The following is a 25,040-nucleotide window of genomic DNA, read 5'->3' on the forward strand; positions in this document are numbered from 1 at the left end:
GGTAAGAAGCACTGTGAATATACTGTACAGCTAGGACATGGTGCTGTCACTGTGTATGGTACAGTATTAGGATATATACGGTAGTAGGCACTGTGAGTAGACTGTACAGCTAGGACATGGTGCTGTCACTGTGTATGGTACAGTATTAGGATATATATGGTAAGAAGCACTGTGAATATACTGTACAGCTAGGACATGGTGCTGTCACTGTGTATGGTACAGTATTAGGATATATACGGTAGTAGGCACTGTGAGTAGACTGTACAGCTAGGACATGGTGCTGTCACTGTGTATGGTACAGTATTAGGATATATACGGTAAGAGGCACTGTGAATAGATTGTACACCTAGGACATGGTGCTGTCACTGTGTATGGTACAGTATTAGGATATATATGGTAAGAAGCACTGTGAATAGACTGTACACCTAGGACGTGGTGCTGTCACTGTGTATAGCACAGTATTAGGATATATACGGTAAGAGGCACTGTGAATAGACTGTATACCTAGGACATGGTGCTGTCACTGTGTATGGTACAGTATTAGGATATATAAGGCAGGAGGCACTGTGAATAGACTGTACAGCTAGGACATGGTGCTGTCACTGTGTATGGTACAGTATTAGGATATATAAGGCAGGAGGCACTGTGAATAGACTGTACAGCTAGGACATGGTGCTGTCACTGTGTATGGTACAGTACTAGGATATATAAGGCAGGAGGCACTGTGAATAGACTGTACAGCTAAGACATGGTGCTGTCACTGTGTATGGTACAGTATTAGGATATATACGGTAGTAGGCACTGTGAATAGACTGTATACCTAGGACATGGTGCTGTCACTGTGTATGGTACAGTATTAGGATATATAAGGCAGGAGGCACTGTGAATAGACTGTACAGCTAGGACATGGTGCTGTCACTGTGTATGGTACAGTATTAGGATATATAAGGCAGGAGGCACTGTGAATATACTGTACAGCTAGGACATGGTGCTGTCACTGTGTATGGTACAGTATTAGGATATATAAGGCAGGAGGCACTGTGAATATACTGTACAGCTAGGACATGGTGCTGTCACTGTGTATGGTACAGTATTAGGATATATATGGTAAGAAGCACTGTGAATATACTGTACAGCTAGGACATGGTGCTGTCACTGTGTATGGTACAGTATTAGGATATATACGGTAGTAGGCACTGTGAGTAGACTGTACAGCTAGGACATGGTGCTGTCAGTGTGTATGGTACAGTATTAGGATATATACAGTAAGAGGCACTGTGAATAGATTGTACACCTAGGACATGGTGCTGTCACTGTGTATGGTACAGTATTAGGATATATAAGGCAGGAGGCACTGTGAATATACTGTACAGCTAGGACATGGTGCTGTCACTGTGTATGGTACAGTATTAGGATATATAAGGCAGGAGGCACTGTGAATATACTGTACAGCTAGGACATGGTGCTGTCACTGTGTATGGTACAGTATTAGGATATATATGGTAAGAAGCACTGTGAATATACTGTACAGCTAGGACATGGTGCTGTCACTGTGTATGGTACAGTATTAGGATATATACGGTAGTAGGCACTGTGAGTAGACTGTACAGCTAGGACATGGTGCTGTCAGTGTGTATGGTACAGTATTAGGATATATACAGTAAGAGGCACTGTGAATAGATTGTACACCTAGGACATGGTGCTGTCACTGTGTATGGTACAGTATTAGGATATATAAGGCAGGAGGCACTGTGAATATACTGTACAGCTAGGACATGGTGCTGTCACTGTGTATGGTACAGTATTAGGATATATAAGGCAGGAGGCACTGTGAATAGACTGTACAGCTAGGACATGGTGCTGTCACTGTGTATGGTACAGTATTAGGATATATACGGTAGTAGGCACTGTGAATAGACTGTATACCTAGGAGATGGTGCTGTCACTGTGTATGGTACAGTATTAGGATATATAAGGCAGGAGGCACTGTGAATAGACTGTACAGCTAGGACATGGTGCTGTCACTGTGTATGGTACAGTATTAGGATATATAAGGCAGGAGGCACTGTGAATATACTGTACAGCTAGGACATGGTGCTGTCACTGTGTATGGTACAGTATTAGGATATATACGGTAGTAGGCACTGTGAGTAGACTGTACAGCTAGGACATGGTGCTGTCACTGTGTATGGTACAGTATTAGGATATATACAGTAAGAGGCACTGTGAATAGATTGTACACCTAGGACATGGTGCTGTCACTGTGTATGGTACAGTATTAGGATATATAAGGCAGGAGGCACTGTGAATATACTGTACAGCTAGGACATGGTGCTGTCACTGTGTATGGTACAGTATTAGGATATATAAGGCAGGAGGCACTGTGAATAGACTGTACAGCTAGGACATGGTGCTGTCACTATGTATGGTACAGTATTAGGATATATATGGTAAGAAGCACTGTGAATAGACTGTACACCTAGGACATGGTGCTGTCACTGTGTATGGTACAGTATTAGGATATATACGGTAGTAGGCACTGTGAGTAGACTGTACAGCTAGGACATGGTGCTGTCACTGTGTATAGCACAGTATTAGGATATATAAGGCAGGAAGTTACACGGGGTGGGTGTCAGGGGTGCGGAGACACATACCGCTCCGGTCAGGCGCACACGGACAGCGGCTCCATGCTCCCAGGCGGCCCCGCTCGCCGCTTCCTCTTTCTTTCCTCCTGTCCTAGCTACGGGTCCCCGCACAGCACAAACCACCTCTGCCTCACGACAGATCTTACACTGCTGGACATTGGCTCATACTGATCACATGATCCCGCTGACAGCCAGCTGCTGTAACTAGAGGGTCATTGGCTGGCAGTGGTCAGCTGATAGTAAAGAGCTAACGATTACATTATGGCGATAGTCATTGGCTGGTTCTAATCACATGGCAGCTTTCCAGATTACCAGTCCACTGGCTGGTTTAGATCACATGATAATATGTGGGCGAGGCAATAAACTAATAACTATGTCGCTTATAAGTAAGATGTATCAACCACCAAGAAAATGGCCATTCAGTCTCTCATTTCTAAGTAACCATTTTTTTAGATTTAGAGAGGTTTCAGGAATATTTTCACACTCATAACATGTTTTGTACACTGTACAAATTATTTATTACTTAGTCTACCTGAGTGACTTTTACACATGAACTATGAATAGACTCTATTGTGTGTGGACACATTGCTGTCACTGTGTATGTATAGTATTAGGATATATAAGGTAGGAGGCAGTGTGAATAGACTATATTGTGTTAGGACATGGTGCTGTCACAGTATATGTATAGTATTAGGATATATAAGGTGGCGCTGTCACATGTGTGTGATGTTGTCTCATTGGATGTTTACACACTACAATCCCATCATGTTATGATTACTAAATATGACAATAGTGCACTTTTTTTGCATAAATGTTAAATGTTCCCAATTGTAAAGCGCTACGGAATATGTTGGCGCTATATAAATAAATGATGATGATGATGAACGAATGAAAAATAGATAATTACATTCAAAGGCGACGCTAGGATTTTGAGGGCTTTAAGCAAAAACATTATTGTCCCACCCTTGGAACAAACCATAGAAGTTTCCTATGTGTCTCGCAATCTGATTTAACGCAGCATAGACACGAACATATTAATAAAAAGTGATTTTTAAATAGCCTTTACATGAAGCATGGGTATAGCTCAGCTGGACAACTAAAAGCTTCATACACATAGCAAACACAGGATCGTGGGGTATAGAGAAGTGACCCCCCCACACCTTGCTATGTGAGGACCCTTACTCCACTTTGCGTGCTCACTGTACCATGTCACATACAACATGGGAGGAATGTTTACCCCCCCCCCCCCCAACATACACGCATGGAGACACTATAAGAGCTGCATCTTACCAGTATCTACTTCTTTATCCCCACTACTGGGGAACTAACATACCAACACTAAATGTATTGCTGTTGAGGTACACGGGAGGCATAACTCATGTGTTCCACCTGCCGCAATAATACCGGCACTGCAGGAGGCAGCTCCCCACCAAATTAAAGTGTCATGACAGTTAGGCAGTTGCCTAGGGCACCAATGGTTAGGTGAATGAATTACATAATCACTCACCCAGTGTTTTCAATGTCCCTGCGGCTCCCCACACAGAGCACCAGACCCTCACATAGAAACAACCAGCAGCTTATTACCTGTGCAGCTGTTGGATGCTGCACCTCAATGTCTGATAGGCTGGCAGAGTGGCGCTGGATATTGATGTCACAGCCCAGAACCGCTCTCCCAGACTGACGGGAGTAGGAGATGTTGTCCCCTCAATTTTCCTTTTGCTAAGGTAAGAAGCAGAAGGGGGGCACCCCTTTCCAAGTGCTGCCAGGCTCTATGACCTTTTTACTGTCTGTGCCAGTCTCACTCTTCCCCTGTCTGCCAGCTTCTCTGCCCTCTCCCTTTCTGTATCAGTCTCTCTCCTTCCATAGTATGCCAGCCTCTTTGCCCTTCATTTGACTGTGCCATCATCTCTGTCCTTTCCCTGTTTATGTCAGTGTCTCTACCCTTTCTCTGTCTGTGCCATCATCTTTCCCCCTTCTCCCATTTTTTGTGTGTGTCACTCTGACTCCTCCATTTGCCCCCACTGTCTGCATTTCCTCTGTGCTCCTCACGACCCACTTTTCCTGCACCTTCTGCTCGCCTTCCACTTCTGCCCCCCTCCCCCTTGTTCCACTTCTGCCCCTCTCCCCCTTGTTCCACTTCTGCCCCCCTCTCCCTTGTTCCACTTCTGCCCCCCTCCCCCTTGTTCCACTTCTGCCCCCCTCCCCCTTGTTCCACTTCTGCCCCCCTCCCCCTTGTTCCACTTCTGCCCCCCTTCCCCTTGTTCCACTTCTGCCCCCCTCCCCCTTGTTCCACTTCTGCCCCTCTCCCCCTTGTTCCACTTCTGCCCCCCTCCCCCTTGTTACACTTCTGCCCCCCTCTCCCTTGTTCCACTTCTGCCCCCCTCCCCCTTGTTCCACTTCTGCCCCCCCTCCCCCTTGTTCCACTTCTGCCCCCCTCCCCCTTGTTCCACTTCTGCCCCCCTCCCCCTTGTTCCACTTCTGCCCCCCTCTCCCATGTTCCACTTCTGCCCCCTCTCCCTTGTTCCACTTCTGCCCCCCTCCCCCTTGTTCCACTTCTGCCCCTCTCCCCCTTGTTCCACTTCTGCCCCCCTCTCCCTTGTTCCACTTCTGCCCCCCTCCCCCTTGTTCCACTTCTGCCCCCATCTCCCTTGTTCCACTTCTGCCCCCTCTCCCTTGTTCCACTTCTGCCCCCCTCCCCCTTGTTCCACTTCTGCCCCCCTCCCCCTTGTTCCACTTCTGCCCCCCTCCCCCTTGTTCCACTTCTGCCCCCTCCCCCTTTTCCATTTTTGCCCCCTCCCCTTCTTTCACTTCTGCCCCTTCCCCCCTCTTCCACTTTTGCCTCCCTCCCCCTTCTTCCACTTCTGCCCCCCCCCCTTCTTCCACTTCTGCCCCCCTCCCCCTTCTTCCACTTTTGCCCCCCCTCCCCCTTCTTTCACTTCTGCCCCTTCCCCCCTCTTCCACTTCTGCCCACCTCCCCCCTCTTCCACTTCTGCCCCCCTCCCCCTTCTTCCACTTTTGCCTCCCTCCCCCTTCTTCCACTTCTGCCCTCTTTACCCCTTTACTTCTTCTGTCTCTTTTTCCTGGTGGCTGCCGATCAGAAGCGACGTGGATAAACAGAAGAACAAACGTGTCCAACGTCACAGAACTGAACCTGAGGACAGAGCCATAACTTAAAATTTTAGCACCTGGGATGCAAAAGAAAAATGCCTCCCCCTAGCCCTCAATTTTAACCAAATGAACCTAAAATATTCATAAACTGCGCCCCCCTTTCAGCACTGCGCCCTGGGCAGTCGCCCCTCTCACACAGCCCTAGTTACGGCCCTGCCTGAGGATGTCAGGTAAGTACAATCTTCTTTCAATAGATTTCAATCGTTGTTGTTGAACAACTGAAGCAACGAACTAGTAAACTTTTCATACATTATTGATCCTGTTAATCAGGCTCAAAGTCCCATTAGCAGATACACTTATGAGATACTGCAGGTCAGGTATTCTTTATGTTGCATGCACTTAGAGTGTAATCAAAGAGAAAAACCCTATTATTACTGGAGAACGAGGTAGGATGGCATTTTTATAATTATAATATTATAGGATTGCCTTATTTCCCAGGTATACTTTTCTTTATTTATATACTACACTGTGGTGCAAGCGATGTGCGCTGCGGGCTGACCACACCCTCTCTGACAGTTGGCTACACCCCCTCTGACAGTTGGCCACACCTCTTGAACGACACCTTATTTTATTGTCCCCTACCATTACATTCAATCAGGCAGATTCAATTCCCCGCCTTGTTCTTTAGATTACCATCAGTACCGTTAGTTTGGTAATTTGAACGCAGATTGAAATTACCGAACTAATGGTAATAATGCACATCTATTATGTGGGCAGCACGGTGGCTCAGTGGTTAGCACTTCTGCCTCACAGCACTGGGGTCATGAGTTCAATTCCCAACCATGGCCTTATCTGTGTGGAGTTTGTATGCTCTCCTGTGTTTGCATGAGTTTCCTCCAGGTGCTCCAGTTTCCTCCCACACTCCAAAAACATACTAGTAGGTTAATTGGCTGCTATAAAAAAAAATTGACCCTAGTCTGTCTCTCTCTCTCTCTGTGTATGTTAGGGAATTTAGACTGTAAGCTCCAATGGGGCAGGGACTGATGTGAATGAGTTCTCTGTACAGCACTGCAGAATCAGTGGCACTATATAAATAAATGGTGATGATCATTTACCATAGTACAGTAATGATGAGCACCCCACATTGTTATAAAGAATAACACAGGGAATTGAATCAGCCCCAATTTCTTATGCATGATTGCATATCACATTTTAACAATCAGAGTTATGTTTTCTTTGTATTTATTTCAATATTCTATTGGCTGTTCCTCTTTATTAATTTATAAGACCACTTGCCCTGTAGTTAATTGTTAAAGCTGTAGTGATCAGTGATGTATATGCTATTATTGCTATTACAGGTTCACCTCTTGCAGTGACCACTAGATGGCACATGTCTGACACGTTACATGGCATTTATCTTTTCTCTGTTGAATGAAAAAACAAGTTGGATGTGTGAATGTTGTCGCAATCATCCTGCACTTTGTTCCTTCCACTATATAACTCTCAGTCTGTGGCTTCCTGCTGCCTCCATTCCCCTCCTCACATCATGTCCCTGCCCCTGTCACATGCAGCCCTGTCCTCAAAAACACATCACTCATCTCCTGATATACTCTGTGCTCCTGGGGGACCCTGCTCCTTACACTATATAACTCTCAGTCTGTGGCTTTCTGCTGCCTCCATTCCCCTCCTCACATCATGTTACTGCCGCTTTTATATGCAGCCCTGTCCTCACTAACACATCACTCATCTCCTGTTATACTCTGTGCTGCTGGGGGACCCTGCTCCTTCCACTATATAACTCTCAGTCTGTGGCTTGCTGCTGCCTCCATTCCCCTCCTCACATAAGGACACTGCTCCTGCCATATGCATACTTGTCTACTCTCCTGGAATTTCCAGGAGACGACAGAATTTTGCAGCAGAGGTGGGGTCTGAGGATGCGAAATACCTCATTGAGGCGCCGCCCACTTAAAAAGAAAGAGAAGTGTGATCTGGGAGGTTGGCCTAGTCTCCCAGGAGGTAATTAATTTTAAAAATATAAAAATAACATGAAAGTGTCCCTTTAAGTTGCTTGCAGTGCTCCTCTAAGTGACTGTAAGACATGATCACTGAATAGCAACAGTTGTCTAGATAACAGGTTTCTGGATAAAGGATCTCAGATGCTCCTCTAGACAATATGTAGAAGCCTATGATGGACTGCAAGCTAAGCAGTGTCCAGCACACTAAAATCACTTCCACTTGTTATTATTCTCTGAAGAAACAGAAGTAACATTCCTGTCTGAGTCCTTAGAACGGGGAGAGAAAGTCTGCAAGTGAGGCTAAGAAAACTTCCAGCCAAGCGACAAATCTCATTATCTATATGATTACACAGAGGGCTCTGCACGCCCGAGTGATCTACGGCTATTTATTGGGTAACATGGTGAATTTACTAATATGAAACCTTGGCTGTTAAGGTCACAGCTTTTGTGGAGCATTATAGGAGGAAAACTTATAAAGTATACAACTAAAATGTTAATGTTTCTGTGATATTGTACTGTGCTATTGATACTGTATTAGAATTAAACTAAAAGTGTCATTGCGGAGGGACTTCTGAACCAAACCAATATCTCTGCTCCAAAAAGGACCCATGGGGGTACATTTACTAAGCCGCCGTTTATTGTGTGGTTTGCAAACTGACACACATCGAGTGTTCAGATCCAGACAGGATTTACTATGCGGCTGATAGGACAGTATTGTATGTGTTGTGGATTGTATATAGCCTCATGTTTATAAGGACATTAATGATTACATTGTAGTCTGGGACACAGCCATCGACACATAACATCCAGACTGTCGCAGGCTATGTTTGGTTTTGTTAATACTGCGACCTTTGAGTCTGTTGTTGTGATTTGCAGTTGGGATTGTGAAGTTCAAGCAGAAATCTTGAATAGCAGCCAGAGAATTCCAGCTCCGACAGTGTAAATACAAAGTAAACATTTTACTGACTGCGACCTGAAACTTGAAGGGACTTGAAGTTGACTTCACACCGGGATTTATAACGAGGAAAGGTGCCCACTTACACCTGGAGATTATCTCATCCTCCCCAGGTTATGTCAAGTTTAAACTGGCGGCGGACATTACAATCCGATCAATCAAGCCGATCATATTTTATTTATTGTGGATGTTACAGGGGTGTATCTCATACTTGCCAACTTTTCCTCGTTGGCTTCAGGGAGATCCCGAAGACGGTGGGCGCGCGGGGGCTGGGTTTGACGAATCATATAATTTTGGCCCCGTCCCTTAAATGAATGTCACAATTTTGGCCAATTACAGCAGGGGTGGGGCTAAAATGATGCAATATTTGGGTCATTAAGCCCCACCACCACCATTTATCTATTGTGGGGGCGAGAACCGGGAGGTTGCCCTGCACTCCCAGGAGGTCTCCCAGAAACGCGAGGGTGTCTGGGAGAGTAGGCAACTATGCGTTAAAGAAAGGCAGCTACTGAATCTCTAGAGACTGAAGTGTCTTTTAAATTTCTGTCTCCATTACTGAAGTCATGTTGTCTTACCTGTTAGTCTTTGATTAAATCTTGGTCTCCATGAAAATGGCCACCTCCATAGGCATCAATACATGGACATAGGACACAATCTATGAACTGTGTCATCATGTCACAGATGGTGAAGCCAACCACATCTTGTACTGGCTCAGCATCAGGGAGAATGCCAGACTCTTCAGGGAGTGAGGGAGATCACCCCTATTTCAGGGAGTCTCCCTGACATCCAGGCACAGTTGGCAAGTATGGTGTATCTAGATTTTTAGGGGGGGGCATACAATTGTCTGAGAAGTGCCGCAGGACATCATTGCGATGTTCAGCTGCCGCACACTAACATTACAGTTTCCTGTACACCTTTATGTGGTTCAAATAAAAATCTGTTGTGTTGCATCGCCGCGGAGTGCCTTCACCACCGTTCCAGAGACTCTCCACGGCACATCAAGGACAATTGAATTCCCTCCTTTCATTAGGTCGGTGGTTTACCAATTATATTGACCCCTTCTTTTCAAGTTCCCAAAAAACCAATACCTCTCCCATTCACATCATCAAACCCCCAAAACACAGTACACCCCTCTCCAACCAAAGAAGTCAGTAAGTGGCTTTCTTTGTGCACAGATGTCTCCTGCCATAGCAACAGAGCCACTAGCTGTATACTTAAAGGCAATATTTGGTGTTACTAAGTGCAGGAAGCGACGCTATGAAAGGCAATCGCGCCAATCACCCTCCTCCCCATGGATCCACCACAATGATGACAATAGATCCAATACAATCAAATGTAGATGGTAATATAAATTGGTGATTTAAATGGAATAGGTGGAACGTTTTCATCCAAACTTGTATTTGGAAATGTTATTGTAATCTACTGATTCTACATGTTCATCTTTACATTCTTGCTCCCGACTGGTCCTGTTCCAAAAGAAGAACAAACAGTGGTTGGATGTTATTGATCCCTATAAATGCTAAATCATGCAGTAGGGATTAGATGAAAAAGAGTCACTTACATTGCAGTACACACAATGGTGCAGATGTGCCGCTAGATATCACCGCAGTCATGCTGCGTAAATTGCTGCCTATTACCATAAGGAATTTCCGCTCATTTTTCTGCGCACCTCTATGGGGAGCGTGGGAACGTGAGCCGAGATTTCAGTCTGGATATCGCCTGTTCCTGGAGGCACGTTGCGTTGTACTGAATCTCCCCCAATGAGCATGTGTACATATCACACACAGTTATTTCAGTACAACCTATTGTTTTTATTAATCTCAAACATTTGCTGCATCTTTCTCAATATGTTATTGAAGATCTGCCCAGCTCCGTGAATAATGTATGAAGATTATCTTGTTTACAGCACAAACCTGAAATTCAGCCAGGTTCCAAGTACTGAGAAATGGTAATTAATAGAACTACAATGGACGTTGGTGTATGGAGTTGGATGAAGGTGCAGTAATACAAACAATTAGGAGCCAAGATGAATAGTCTGTGTTAAAGGTTCTGTCTCCCAGAGTAAGGGACTGTCGCTTTAAAGGTTACATAAGACCTATCTTGGCATGGATGTCTCCTTCCTCTGTGCGGCCATTAATGAATTCTGGGTATGTCGGTGGTATTTTTATCATTGACCTACTGTATAGTCTGTTTTCACAGATGTTCCCAGATCCCGGAGTGACCGACTGCTGCTTTACACAGAACATTGAACAGAGAGCTACAGTCATGGCCAAAAGTTTTGAGAATGACACAAATATTATTTTTCACAAAGTCTGCTGCCTCAGTTATTATGATGGCAATTTGTATATACTCCAGAGTGTCATGAAGAGCGATCAGATGAGCTGCAATTCATTTTAAAGTCCCTCTTTGCCATGACAATGAACTTTATCCCAAAAACAACATTTCCACTGCATTTCAGCCCTGCCACAAAAGGACCAGCTGACATCAGGTCAGTGATTCTCTGGTTCTCACAGGTGAGAGTGTTGACGAGGACAAGGCTGGAGATCACTCTGACATGCTGATTGAGTTAGAATAACAGACTGGAAGCTTTAAAAGGAGGGTGGTGCTTGAAATCATTGTTCTAAGTCTGTTAACCATGGTTAACTGCAAGGAAACACGTGCAGTCATCATTGCTTTGCACAAAAAGGGCTTCACAGGCAAGGATATTGCTGCTAGTAAGATTGCACCTAATCCAACCATTTATCGGATCATCAAGAACTTCAAGGAGAGAGGTTCAATAGTTGTGAAGAAGGCTTCAGGGTGCACAAGAACGTCCAGCAAGCGCCTGGACCGTCTCCTAAAGTTGATTCAGCTGCGGGATCGGGGCACCACCAGTGCAGAGTTTGCTCAGGAATGGCAGCAGGCAGGTGTGAGTTCATCTGCACGCACAGTGAGGTGAAGACTTTTGAAGGATGGCCCGGTATCAAGAAGGCCAGCAATGAAGCCACTTCTCTCCAGAAAAAAACATCAGGGACAGACTGTTATTCTGCAAATGGTACAAGGATTGGACTGCTGAGAACTGGGGTAAAGTAATTTCTCTGATGAATTCCCTTTCAGATTGTTTGGGGCATCTGTAAAAACGCTTGTTCGGAGAAGGAAGGTGAGCGCTACCATCAGTCCTGTGTCATGCCAACAGTTAAGACCATTCATGTGCGGGGTTGCTTCTCAGCCAAGGGAGTTGGCTCACTCACAATTTTGCCTAAGAACACAGCCATGAATAAATAATGGCACCAAAACATCCAAGAGCAACTTCTCCCAACCATCCAAGAATAGTTTGGTGACGAACAGCATGATGGAGCACCTTGTTATAAGGTATAAGTGATTGGGGATCAAAACATCAAAATTTTGGGTTCATGGCCAGGGAACTCCCCAGACCTTAATCCCATTGAGAACTTGTGGTCATTCCTCAAGAGGCAGGTGGACAAAAAAAAACAACTCCAAGCATTGATTAGGCAAGAATGGGCGGCCATCAGTTAGTACGTGGCCCAGAAGTTGATTGACAGCATGCCGGGGCGAATTGCAGAGGTCTTTAAAAAGAAGGGTCAACTAATATATTGACTCTTTGCATAAACTTAATGTAATTGTCAATAAAAGCCTTTGACTCTTATGAAATGCTTGTAAGTTTACTTCAGTATACCATAGACACATCTGACAAAAAGGTCTAAAAACACTGAAGCAGCAAACTGTGTGAAACTCAATACTTGTGTCATTCTCGAAACTTTTGGCCATGACTGTAGATTAGTGCCTCCATAGTCTTCCCCCCATTATTATTTGTAAAATTATAGTGCCCATATTTTTTCTATAGAGTGGTGGCCTTAATAAAAACTTACCTACAATCTTTATCTTGTCTTGATTGGACATAACCCATAAAAAACATCAAATGAGTTAATTTCTAGTAAGCCCGCCTACTTAATAGATGGTCAGCCATTCGGGAGCAGTCTTTCATCTGGTATTTTCCCACAGTGTGATAGGTAAGATACCTCAAACACCATGCAGTCTTTTTTTTCTGGACAGATTTCTGGAATTTTTTCAGACTTTTACATGTAAAAAAAATCAGGACAGCGACGTCTAATGTGACGTTTGGAAAAACAGCGGTTTTCAGCAGTTTGGCCATTAGTCGACCAGGGGGGTTTGGAGACTGACAATAAAATCACTAAAAAACCTACAGGGGTCAAACTTGTTTTAGAGCAATGGAATGGGATGTCCCTACCGTCTTTGCAGCTATTCTGAACATGTCCTAAGTCTGCTCAGAGGGAAGGAGAGAAGAGTTGGGCGTGGGTTGATGACACCATTTGCATCATCAAGATGGCAGGGCAAGACATATTATTATGCTAATTTCATCATCACTGAGGTGGGCAGGGCTTGATGTCTCCATGCACACACCCCTTTGATATTTGTATTATTTTAGGTTACATGGACTTTGCACCTACATAAAGTAGTAGAATGTTGTGAAGTTGATGATAATGATTGTTACATCTCCTCTCTCGGGTGCATCTATAGATTGAATTTTGCCTGAATCTTAATATTCTCAAAATTGGCTTCTGATACAATGTGGGTGTGTGAGTTAAGGAGTATAGATAGTAACTGGGGAAGGGACTGATGTGAATGATTACTCTGTATAATATGAAGCTGCTGTATAAATAACTGCCATTAAATAACCTGTGCTTCTCCAGCTGTTGTCCCGCCAGCTGGAACTAGTAACCAATTTTTGAATAGAGAAAACATATCAAAAGGATTGAGATGTCTTTGTAAAATGGGGTGAATAATTTTAGATTCCAGGTCAAGGAGAGGATAAACTGTGTCCTTCAGCCAGAGCTAAAAATGCATGGAGGTACAGCAGCCAGTGGGATGACATTTAAAGGTGTTGACATTTGGCACCGGAGCCTCCAGTATAACCTTATGTGTCTGACCTTCCTGTAGCCTCCAGCTGTCAGTTTTACAGCACTATCATTGCAGCTAGATCTTATAATAATGATAAATGAACTGGAGTGAGCAGAATATAGTTCATAGTCATAGCAAAATCAATGATACTATTAATCCCTCCAAAGCAGGGGTCTCTTATGAGCGTAGTTAGTCATTTTACTGTAGTTGGCGTTCACAGGACGAAAGACAACTCTTTTCCATTACCAAACGTACAGTAGTTCCTTTAATGCAATTAGTACATCCACATAAACCTACACATTTACTTGCTCTTCTCTGTAGAATAATCAAATATGTCAAAGCTTGATGTATTTGTAATTATTATTATTATTATCTTTTATTATTAGGGCAGCACGGTGGCTCAGTGGTTAGCACTTCTGCCTCACTGCACTGGGGTCATGAGTTCAATTCCCGACCATGGCCTTATCTGTGAGGGGTTTGTATGTTCTCACTGTGTTTGCGTGGGTTTCCTCCGGGTGCTCCGGTTTCCTCCCACACTCCAAAAACATACTGGTAGGTTAATTGGCTGCTAACAAATTGACCCGTCTCTTTCTGTCTGTGTGTATGTTAGGGAATTTAGACTGTAAGCTCCAATGGGGCAGGGACTGATGTGAATGAGTTCTCTGTACAGCGCTGCGGAATTAGTGGCGCTATATAAATAAATTATGATGATGATGAGGCATTTTTTTGAAGACTGGCAGGGGGACCCCCTGCTATAGTGCCACCAGCCCCGGCTGGCTAAGTCTACGGCTGGTTGAAGAAGAATTCCCCCATTGTTTGTCCCCCCAATTTTCCTCCAACCAGCATTACGGTAAATATGACTGGGGAGGGGGTGCACGCTTTTTTTTTTATTTTTTACACCGTTTACTGCCGCCAGCTGTATAGCCGCTGGACCTACTGACCATGCTGGTTTAATGTTATGTCCAGGAACCCGGAGGCTCGGTGACCTGTAGAAAATGAGAGATGTGGATACTGCAGCCCAGATTCTGACATGACGTGTGCAGATATTAGTGTATATTTATAGATCTCTCATAAGGGAATACAATAATCTTCTAGCTGTACTAATGCGCTAGGAGGAAGAACTAAGTGGGAGAGTTTTTATTAGACGCAGGAAGAGACGCTCGTTATCTCAGACAACAAAGTCACACAGCGGAGGGACTGCTACAATGTTACAAGTCACAGCAAGCCTTAAATATTATTGTATTTATACTTTGTTTTAAACTCCTTCAGGTAAATGGGCAAATATAAAATAAATGTGGTGTTAAGTATGCCTGTTATATAAATATGAAGGGCCTATTGTGACCTAAAGAGGACCTGTCAGGACCATGATCTGAAGAAAGATACATTATATAGTGTAATAGTCTCTACCTTACCTAATAGATAATTAAACGGTAATTTGTAACCTACCGAAATGCAGAGTTGATCAGCCCTGTTGTACAGCACCATCACCACCCTCAGCCTCTTATTATTTTAGCCCGGATTTTGAAGTAAGGAAAAAAAAGAGACTATGACAAGTCTGATAATAATACAATATAACAGGTCCTATTTGGCAGCAGAAACCCCAGGCTTTATGGTACAATGTTGTATAATTGTGTGCATTACCATCACTCTTACTCACAGTCATGTAAATACTTTGATCTGCATCACCAAGTTATCTGTGTGTAATCTGTTTATTAGTAGATGTCTGGTCTTTGTATAATTATGTTTAGTTTAATAACGTACTAGGTCCTGTATTATGGAAAGTTGCTGTCTGTGTACTGTATACTACTGTAAGTATCATGTAGAGCACTGCGGACCGTTTGTAGCCTTATAAATAAAAGATAATAATATGTATCAAAATAATAGCATTCACAGGGACAGAATTTTCACTAAAATGAATTAATGGAATATATGTACTGGTGATTTAGTATAACACGTTCTCAATCATCTATATAATCTCCGTGAACAATCCTTATCACTGATAACCTCTAAGGACCTGATTCATTAAGGCACGTATCTGCCAACGTTGTGCGTATCACACGCAAAATCACTGCGCAGGCCCAGAACTGGGCCATCCCCAACTAAACGCACGTTGCGCTCAGTGTGCGCGCCTTGATGAATCAGGCCCGAAGAATCTAACACATTATGAAATATTCCAAATAATTCCTGCAGAAAATTGGTCTCTGATTTCAAAGTTCATACAAAAATAAATAAAATCTATAGATGTATATTCCGTCCTTAATTTTCTTAAATAATCTCTCATAGGGAGAGTTCATCCAACCTTGGTAGTATCTTCAGTGTAACGTCCTCATAAGACTATGAATATTGTACGTCCATAGACGTATGCACTGTCATCTTATATAACTGTGTTGTTGTTGATTTCTTCTAAGATGCTGACAGTTCGAATTTTTCTTTCTCAACTCCTTCGCTTTAGAGGTGGAACCCTGGAAAATGATTAAACAGGATTATCCGAGGTAATCCCGTAAGAAGTATTTGCCAGAACGTAATATACATTTTTAGAGCGTCAGTACACTTATCCCATTTATTAGTGTTGTTGTGTCTGAGTGTGGATAGGTGCTAGGAAGTTTTGGATGATTCTTTGATGCCCTAGGAAGATACTTAGGGGGTATATTTACTAAACTGTGGGTTTTAAAAAGTGGAGATGTTGCCTATAGCAACCAATAAGATTCTAGCTGTCATTTTGTAGAATGTACTAAATAAATGAAAGCTAGAATTTGATTGGTTGCTACATCTCCACTGTTTGAAACCCGCAGTTTAGTAAATATACCCCTTAGTGTCTTTGTTATAGGATATTCACCATCTAACCACAATGGAATGGACGTCAGGAGAGAGATCCCAGCAGTCGGTAGATCTGGGTAATACAACCAATAATATGAATATAGAGGACCACAGATCCCTCGTTTTCTATTAAATGCAGAGTGGATTCTGCAGCCAGAAGTGAAGACTATACTGATATTGGCACCCAATGATTAAGCAATATACACTGTTCATCACACCCGCTGGTGTTACATTACATACGTTTATAATGCTAGTATAATGCAGGGCTCTAACTTAAGGCACGACGGCCTATGCAGAGAGGGCCTGGAACCCAGGACCCATAGAATACTCTGATACTCCTATGGAGGCAGCAGACCAGTTTTGGACCAGACAGTCCGGTTGTTCAGCCATTTGTCAGGTAAAAATAGTGGACATGCATCAAGTCTAACAACACAATTAAGCTACGCTCCAAAGATAGAGGAGAATGTTCTTCATGGACAACAAAGCGCAGGAAATTCATGACTGTCACTCAACCACGATTAAATGCATTCTGCTCACCTCACTGGCTTGAAAACATCCCAAGACCCTCCCCCAAGTCTGTAATCTGATTCGTTATAAAGACTGAAGAGTTATGTGTCATAGAGGAGAAAGAGAGGACATGTTAGGAGCGACTCAACCTATGACTGCTGGCCTCCCCATCCCAGCTCCTGGATACAAGGAACAGGGGCCCCAAATAACCCCATATTCACATCCACACAGTATAACATGGTTACTAAAATAAAATCTACAAAGCTGGGATCCTTATCTGTCCCCAGGGCTGTAACTGCTGTAATTACACACATGTACCTCAGGTGAAATGTTACATGTAAAAAAAAAGACAAATGAGAAGTCTGAAGAATAGAGGTGGTTGGATGGTTTCACAGTAATCCTTGAACCTGTTTGTCCAATCGTTTACAATTTTTAAATAAATTCTTCAACTTTAGTTTACAATAAAAATTTAAGCGATCTGGACAAGACAAGATAGAATCTTAACTCCTTAAATGAATTTTCAGATCTGACATTTATACAAACATTACATTTATGGACGGTGTATTTAGAGGGAAACTTGGAGCAGTAGGAAGTAGAGCAATTGCAGCACTTACGGAAATTCTTCACACCTTGCTCCATAATGCGATCAGCACCTCTGCCTTACGGCAGTGGGGTCATGAGTTCGATTCCCGATCATGGCCTTATCTGTGTGGAGTTTGTATGTTCTCCCCGTGTTTCCATGGGTTTCCTCTGGGTGCTCCGGTTTCCCCCCACACTCCAAAAACCTACTAGTAGTTTAATTGGCTGCTATTAAATTGACCCTAATCTCTCTCTGTCTGTCTGTGTGTGTATGTTAGGGGATTTAGACTGTAAGCTCCAATGGGGCAGGGACTGATGTGAGTTTACAGCACTGCGGAATTAGTGGCGCTATATAAATAGCTGATGAAGATGCACAGGTAATACAAACATAGTTGTGCTGTCATTACTTATTTAAGCTAATTATTTTTTACATGCAAATGTTCTCCATGGTAACAGAAACACACCTTTACACTGCATACTCCTCTATAATTAATGAAACAGACAATAGACTCTGCAGACCGCGAGGTCATAGAATTGATTTTAGAGGCAGCCGTTCACCTTCAGCCTCGGTTCAGTGTAATCTTTATATGTATATTTAGGTGCATTCGGTTTTACAGAACAGAATCCACAAGGCTGCCTTTTTTAATCCATTATTCTGCTTTATACTTTATCACAAACAAAACAACATTTTTCTCCCCTGATTAAAGTAATTAGCTCAGTGATCATCAAACATTTCGCCAGAGGAGGCTAAGTGCTGTGATACTTGTCTTCTATTCCAATATTTCCCCTACAAAAGACTATAAGGCATACCTGGCTCATTGACTGAAGCGAGTTCTATTTCACAACAGAAAGAGTAAATAAAGATGCTACAATTATTTGATAAAATTAAAACAAAATAAATGGAATGTGTGTAAACAATGTCCGATAGTGCCCGTCTCTCGAGAGCCGTGGCGCTGAATGGTGACTGGTGTAACAAGTACAATGCAGGCCGCCCATAGATCTAAAATAAAGGACTACTATGAGTTACGGATAAACTCAGTACACAAGGCAGTGATGAGCAACTTAAGTGTAATGTGTGGCCCTTTTGAAGGCTAGAGGGCTGCGCCGTGTGGCCCCCGTAAGTGTATCAGGTTGGTCACCACTGCCTTAAGGAGTCCTAGGGTTTGGATGTATATATTGCTATGTAACATTGGAAACCGTACAGATGCGTGAAAATCTAATAGCAATTGTCTTAAACACCAAAAGTGACTCTTTATCACTCTGATACATCGGCCTGTAAGTGTCTCAGCATCTCAGTGTAGAAAAAAAGCATAAAGCAGAAGAAAAAGACAGCGCTGTATAGTAAAATCACTATGAACCAGAAACAGTCCTGGGCTGAGGACAAAACGCGTCAGCGCAGAACCATAAAACACTAATCTCAGAAGTTGGGACTTTCTCAGCGGGTTCCCTGTGTCCAGGTGACAAGTGCGTGATCGGAGAAGTCCACTTTTATTCATACTGTGAACTGAACTTGTCTGAGACGTACTTTACCTATGTAAACTGGCCACTTACACAAGTTCCTTTCATCTGTCATTATACTGACATGCTAATCATACTATTACCTGCACAACTAGGATGTGACACTGGCAGGTGATCACTAATTGTACCACTTACAAGATTAACACATTGACAATTAACGCTGATTTCTAATCTGGATTGTAGAGACTTTCACGTACCATTATACCGGCAGGTGACTGCTAAGTGGATCACTTCTCTATCCTTATAACCACTATTGGATTGATGTGCGCGCTATTTTGGGACTTTTTAGCTCCTAATTATTATCCTTCTGGCTAATATATGTTGTCAGCTGCGTTTGGTGCAGTTTACATTCTTAAAGTAGATTTGTCTATGTGGTATTCCTGCTGTTAAACTTGTGTTTTAGTAACTGTATATCGTATTTTATACTTGTCACATGTAGTAAACATATTTGTACTAAGCCAATTCCGCGAGTCGGTAGATTCTGCCATTGATTTAGTTATACAATTAGGCTCATATATAATTCTGTGTGCAGCGCTGCGGAATATGTAGGCGCTATGTAAATAACTATACAGCGCTGTCTTCTTGTTCTGCTTTTAGCGGTGGTGCTTATTGGAAGGATAACCCCCTATTGCACTGCTTCTTTTCCCAATGATCACAACCTGAATATAGTGCATGTAGCTTTTGTATTCAGCTGTAATATTTTCTATTAACTCACTGTAGGATACTAAAAATAAAATAATTAAGGACAGAATGTCCTGTTATGACAGCAGTAAAGGCAGGGATCAGTGTGAATAAGCCCCTCTCTCAATTAATCAAGTTAGTTATTGATATACAGAACGAATAGTGGAATAGTAATATATACTAATTGGAAACTTCTTAATGTCATCCTGGGGGTGTGGACACTTGTGTTATTATTCACCAGTATGGAATTTACAACCACATTTACTTTATAGATTTATGACGATAGAACTTATCTACCATCCATTTCCTTTCAAATAAAAATATCAATAACATAATGTATAATAATGAATGTTTAGATAGTGATGTTTGCGAATATGATTTGGCAAGTTAAACTGTGAAGGGATTTCTCTCCAAGTCTTCAGGGATTTGAGAGCGGTATGAAACAGTTAATGTGTTTAATTAATTGATGACTTGTAACTGCTGTGTCCCCCTATAGGAAGCATGAGGTCAACAGATAAAGTGCAGTAGTGGCGGCTCTGTACTTGGTCCTCTGGTCAGAAGGCTGCGGAGAAATCTCGGGATAAAGTGCCCCCAAAGTGAGGACCTGGGGGTGCCTGAGAATCATTCTGATGAAGCACCGTCATGTGATTTACATGGCATTATGGCAGATCATTCCACTTTTCTTTTTCTGCCCTGGCCTTCTGCAATTCCATGACGATCTAGGAGTGGTGGTGTTGCCTGAGGTTCCCAACCCCTTGAACCTTCAATGCCCTCCCTTCCTTCTAGGTATGGGCAAGTTTGCAGACCCTGGCTGAAGCCCAGGGTAAAGGCATCCCCGTAACCTTGCAGTAAAAGGTGGGGTCTGAAGACCATTGTCCCCTAAGGGACATTTTGGTTTCAGGGGCTGACTATAGAGGGGCAATTCATCTTTACAGTAGAGCCTGAATTTTCCACACTTTTTTAACCTTTTTTTTTTACACGTGGGGCACGAAAGCACAGATCCCAGGCTTTCAATTAAAAAAATGAGTGACAGACAGTGTTTGGTGTTTAAAGAGCTAATGAGCAATTTACAATGAATATTCAGTGAACAGGTTTATACATTCACAGATATCACTGGGATTATCTGCCCTGCAACATTCATCTATAGTTTAAAGGTTTATTTTTGAGGGGGGGGGGGGGGGAGAATTGAAATCTAATATTATTTTGCACAATAGATTATCGATTATTAATTAAGCACCTGTCTCATGATTTCTCTAGTCGCTACTCTATTTTGAGAGTACATTTATATATACTGACCACATCTTAACAACATTATTTACATTGTTCATGCTGGAATTAATTTATTTATAATTAGTCTCCACTAAATCATATACATTAAAGATGACACGTTCTTTATTCCACTCACTGTTACTGATCTGGTACATAGGTTTATTAATTGGGCTGTATTGCAGAATCCTGGATGATGAAAGAAGTGTCACTGTGGCAGTAACTGCAGACAGGAAATGAGAAGGCGCAGGGTTAATCTTGACATTTCTACACTGTCACTTCCTCACTTACAGTAATAAAAGACTGAACCTTACAATGCCTTGTTAGTATGAAACAAAGGTGGGGTGACATCCTTAAAGAAACAGACCTCCATTCTTATAGGCAGCGAGTGAGTTTGGATAATCCTGTCATGGTTTTACAGATTCCTGGTTGCTCTGTGCAGTCCTATTACAGAGATATATAGTAGCGGTGTGCACCAGCTCTCCTCCCTGAAAGTGTGAGCTAAATAGATATTAAAGGTTCTAAGTCCCTAAACTAGTAAAGTAATCGCAATCACCTATGGCAATTTGCGAAGGGAAGGAGCCTGAAGCCTGCCAGGGAGGGACCTCTCCGTCGATGCTTTCCCCATAGGATAGAAGAGTGGGAGTCAAGCTTGGGATTTTGGAGCTTGATAAGATAAATAGGGCACAATCGCAGCACCATAGACACCTATGGGGACTGGATTAGCGTTCGATGAGGCCGTAACCACAGCAGATATCTCCCTCGATGGTAATCCACCGAAAACAGCACTCCATCGGAGGTTCATAATTAGGCCCCTTTGTTTACATCTTTGGTACAGAACATGTGTGAACTAACCCTCCCATTCTCAGGCAAGTCTCTGTAGGGCTAGTCCTATTCTGTGTTGTATGGTATCCTCATCCTGCTGTTCTCTTCCTTTAATGGGGACCTTTCCCAGATACTGTAAACTATAAGAGTGATTTCATTTAAAAGCCACATGGCCACCAGAAAGGGAGGGCGGAGAGCAATCACCGAAGGGAGTCAACTACACCTCCCCATGTAAGATATCTATGTTGGAAATGGTGTTGCTCAAATCTATAGCATTACTTTGTACTAAAGTGGGGTGCACTCCAGGGTGCAGATGAAAAACTTCCAACAACAAAAAAAATCACAAATGATGAAGTCACTCTGATAGTTTGCATCATGTGGGAAAGATAAGCTTGAGTAAAATCAAAGCGTCCAACTTTGACCAACAAGTCCTCCTTAGGTGGTGACTAGGGCTGTGCAACAGGGGCGACCGCCCAGGGCGCAACGCTGAAGGGGGGCGCAATTTAGGAATATTTTAGGTTAATTTGGTTAAAATTGAGGACTAGGGGGGTGGCATTTGTGTTTCTCGCCTCGGGTGCTAGAATTCTAAGTTACAGCTCTGCGAGGTACCCCTAGATACACCAGTGCCCAAGATTTTACAGTCCTCTTGGCTGGAAAACCGGAGACTGTAGACAGATCATCGCTTCGCCTGCTGAACATTGGTTCTGTCACTTTACTGATGTCACCATGTTTGTTAGATACAGCGTAAATAGTTTTATGTGATGATCTGAGACTTCCATCTCTGGTCCTACAGACAGTGCAGGAAACCTGGAAGAACTTGTTGCCATCAGCACAGTAACACACTTCTACAGCGAGCAGACAACAAATCACTGGAAAGTGATCGATGGAATAGGAGGTTTGCTCTAACGTTATTGAGCTACAAGATATATAGAATACGGATATTAATTTGAACATGAAATTATCTCTATATAATGTGTCTTTAATACTCTAGTCTCTAACACAACTTTATCTCCTACTGCAATATATTATATGAAAGCTTTCAGAACTAGAGAACAGGCTGCCAGTTATCCACATGATGAAATATTCATAGAGGTTATTGCAATTCGTGCAAGAGGTAAAACTGGTTTTGTTATAAAGATTTTATTACAGGTTCTCACTTTCTTCAGATTTAAGAAAATAATAGTAGAATGTCTTAGAAGGTGCCCCCAACCCAAAAAAAAATTGAAACCCTGAAAAACCTTATACATAGTATCTGACATGGACGATGGAAGCTGAGACGTCCACTATTAATGTGTAATAATAATAATAATAATAATAATAATAATAACAGAGCTCAAAAGTAAAAACAAATAAAATCACTGTACAACTGCTCAGGACCCATAGTGCCTGTGTCCTCAATAGACTGGGTTCTAGATGTTTCACAGCTTACAGTCAGTGGACCCAGAAAACACATATAAACGTACATTTTTAGTTTTGGGTGGATCTTGCCTTTAATACTTCAAATTAGAATCTGCTCCACATGGGGATGGATGTATGCTTATTTCTCCAATATATAGATATTGGCACACAGGCACTAGCTATCCCCAAACAATGGCACAGTGACAATCGGGGTCCTAGCTAAGATAAAGGATGAGAAGCATTGACTTATATCATCCTCTACCATATTACAATGATCAGGTCAGAGATCCCACAAATGCCACTGTTAGTAATTTGAGGACAGTTAGTAAAAATAAAAATCAGTATAAAAAAATGACATTTGTGGCAGTAGATTACATGCACTACTACACATATCAACCGTAGTGTTTGCCATTTTATTTTTAACTACCTTTACATGTTACATAAATGTCAGTAAATGTTAAGTAAAAAAATATTTACAAATGCTAGGAACAGAGAATCACTTCTACATCATACATACAGCTAACAGATCAGTCTTATATCAGCCCAGAAACTTGTTATATTTATTACAACCATTTTATATTAACAGCTCAACAGACAAGTTTATGATGATCCAAGAGACCCCTGATATTATCATCTGAGACCCCCCTCATATTATCTTCTCAGAGACCCCCCTCATATTATCTTCTCAGAGACCCCTCTATTATCCTCTGAGACCCCCTCATATTATCATCTCAGACCCCCCTCATATCATATTCTCAAACCATCTCTCATATCATTATCTAAGACCCCCCCATATTATCATCTCAGAGACGCCCCTCCTCATATCATCATCTCAGACCCCCCTCATATTTTCCTCCCAGACATCCCCCTGATAATATCATTACCCCTCAGACCCCCCAATATTATCTCAGAACCTCCTCATATCATGAGACCCCCCTCCTCAAATCATCATCTCAGACCTCCCTCATATTATCCTCGCAGAGACTCTCCCTCATATCATAATCTCAGATCCTCCCTAATATTATCCTCCCAGACACCCCCTCATATCATTATCTCAAAAAACCCCAATATCATCTCAGACCCCCCTCATAGTATCATTATCTCAGAGACCCCCCTCACATCATCATCTTAGAGACCCCTTCTCATATCATCTCAGACCCCCTCATATGATCTCAGCCCACCCCCCCCCCCCCCCGCATAATATTCTCAGACCCCTCTGCATATTATTTTCTCTTAGCCCCACCTCATATTATTCTCTGAGACCCCCCCCCCCCCCACATATCATCATCTCAGAGACCTCCCTCACATCATCTTAGAGACCCCCCCTCATATCATCTGAGACCCCCCCCTCACATCATCTTAGAGACCCCCCCTCATATCATCTCAGACCCCCCCTCACATCATCTCAGAGAGCCCCCTCATATCATCTCATAGACCCCCCTCATATCTCAGAGACCCCCCCTCACATCATCTCAGACCCCCCCCTCACATCATCTCAGACCCCCCTCACATCATCTCAGAGACCCCCTCATATCATCTCAGACCCCCCCCCATATCATCTCAGAGACCCCCTCATATCATCTGAGACCCCCCTCATATCATCATCTCAGAGACCCCCCTCATATCATCATCTCAGAGACCCTGATATTAGCAGCTCATGATACAACGGCACAGGACCCCCCCATCCAGTATTTAGGGGCCCCCCTGTAATACCCCGGGGCCCCGGCAGATCTCCCCCACTGTATCCATCCGCTGACCACAGAACCTGCTCCCGTGCACGTCCGCCACTCTATGCAAATGAACTGC

The 25,040-nt window shown here is 43.0% G+C and overlaps 1 protein-coding gene across 2 annotated transcripts in view; it reads right to left on the reverse strand.

Moving 5' to 3' along the window:
- The window catches only part of GTF2H1 (general transcription factor IIH subunit 1), a 36,204-nt gene extending 14,946 nt beyond the window's left edge, over positions 1–21,258 (reverse strand). Inside the window, exon 1 of one of the 2 annotated variants that reach the window (XM_075188400.1) lies at positions 21,151–21,258. In XM_075188400.1, the coding sequence (XP_075044501.1) occupies positions 21,151–21,169 (19 nt within the window). In that variant the 5' untranslated portion in view covers positions 21,170–21,258. Of the gene's footprint in view, positions 1–2,654; positions 2,801–21,150 lie in introns of those variants that run through there. The other variant, XM_075188401.1, reaches the window with a different exon arrangement.
- Positions 21,259–25,040: the final 3,782 nt, after the last annotated feature.

Source organism: Mixophyes fleayi, chromosome 10, assembly GCF_038048845.1.
Source record: "Mixophyes fleayi isolate aMixFle1 chromosome 10, aMixFle1.hap1, whole genome shotgun sequence".
NCBI classification, from domain to species: domain Eukaryota; kingdom Metazoa; phylum Chordata; class Amphibia; order Anura; family Limnodynastidae; genus Mixophyes; species Mixophyes fleayi.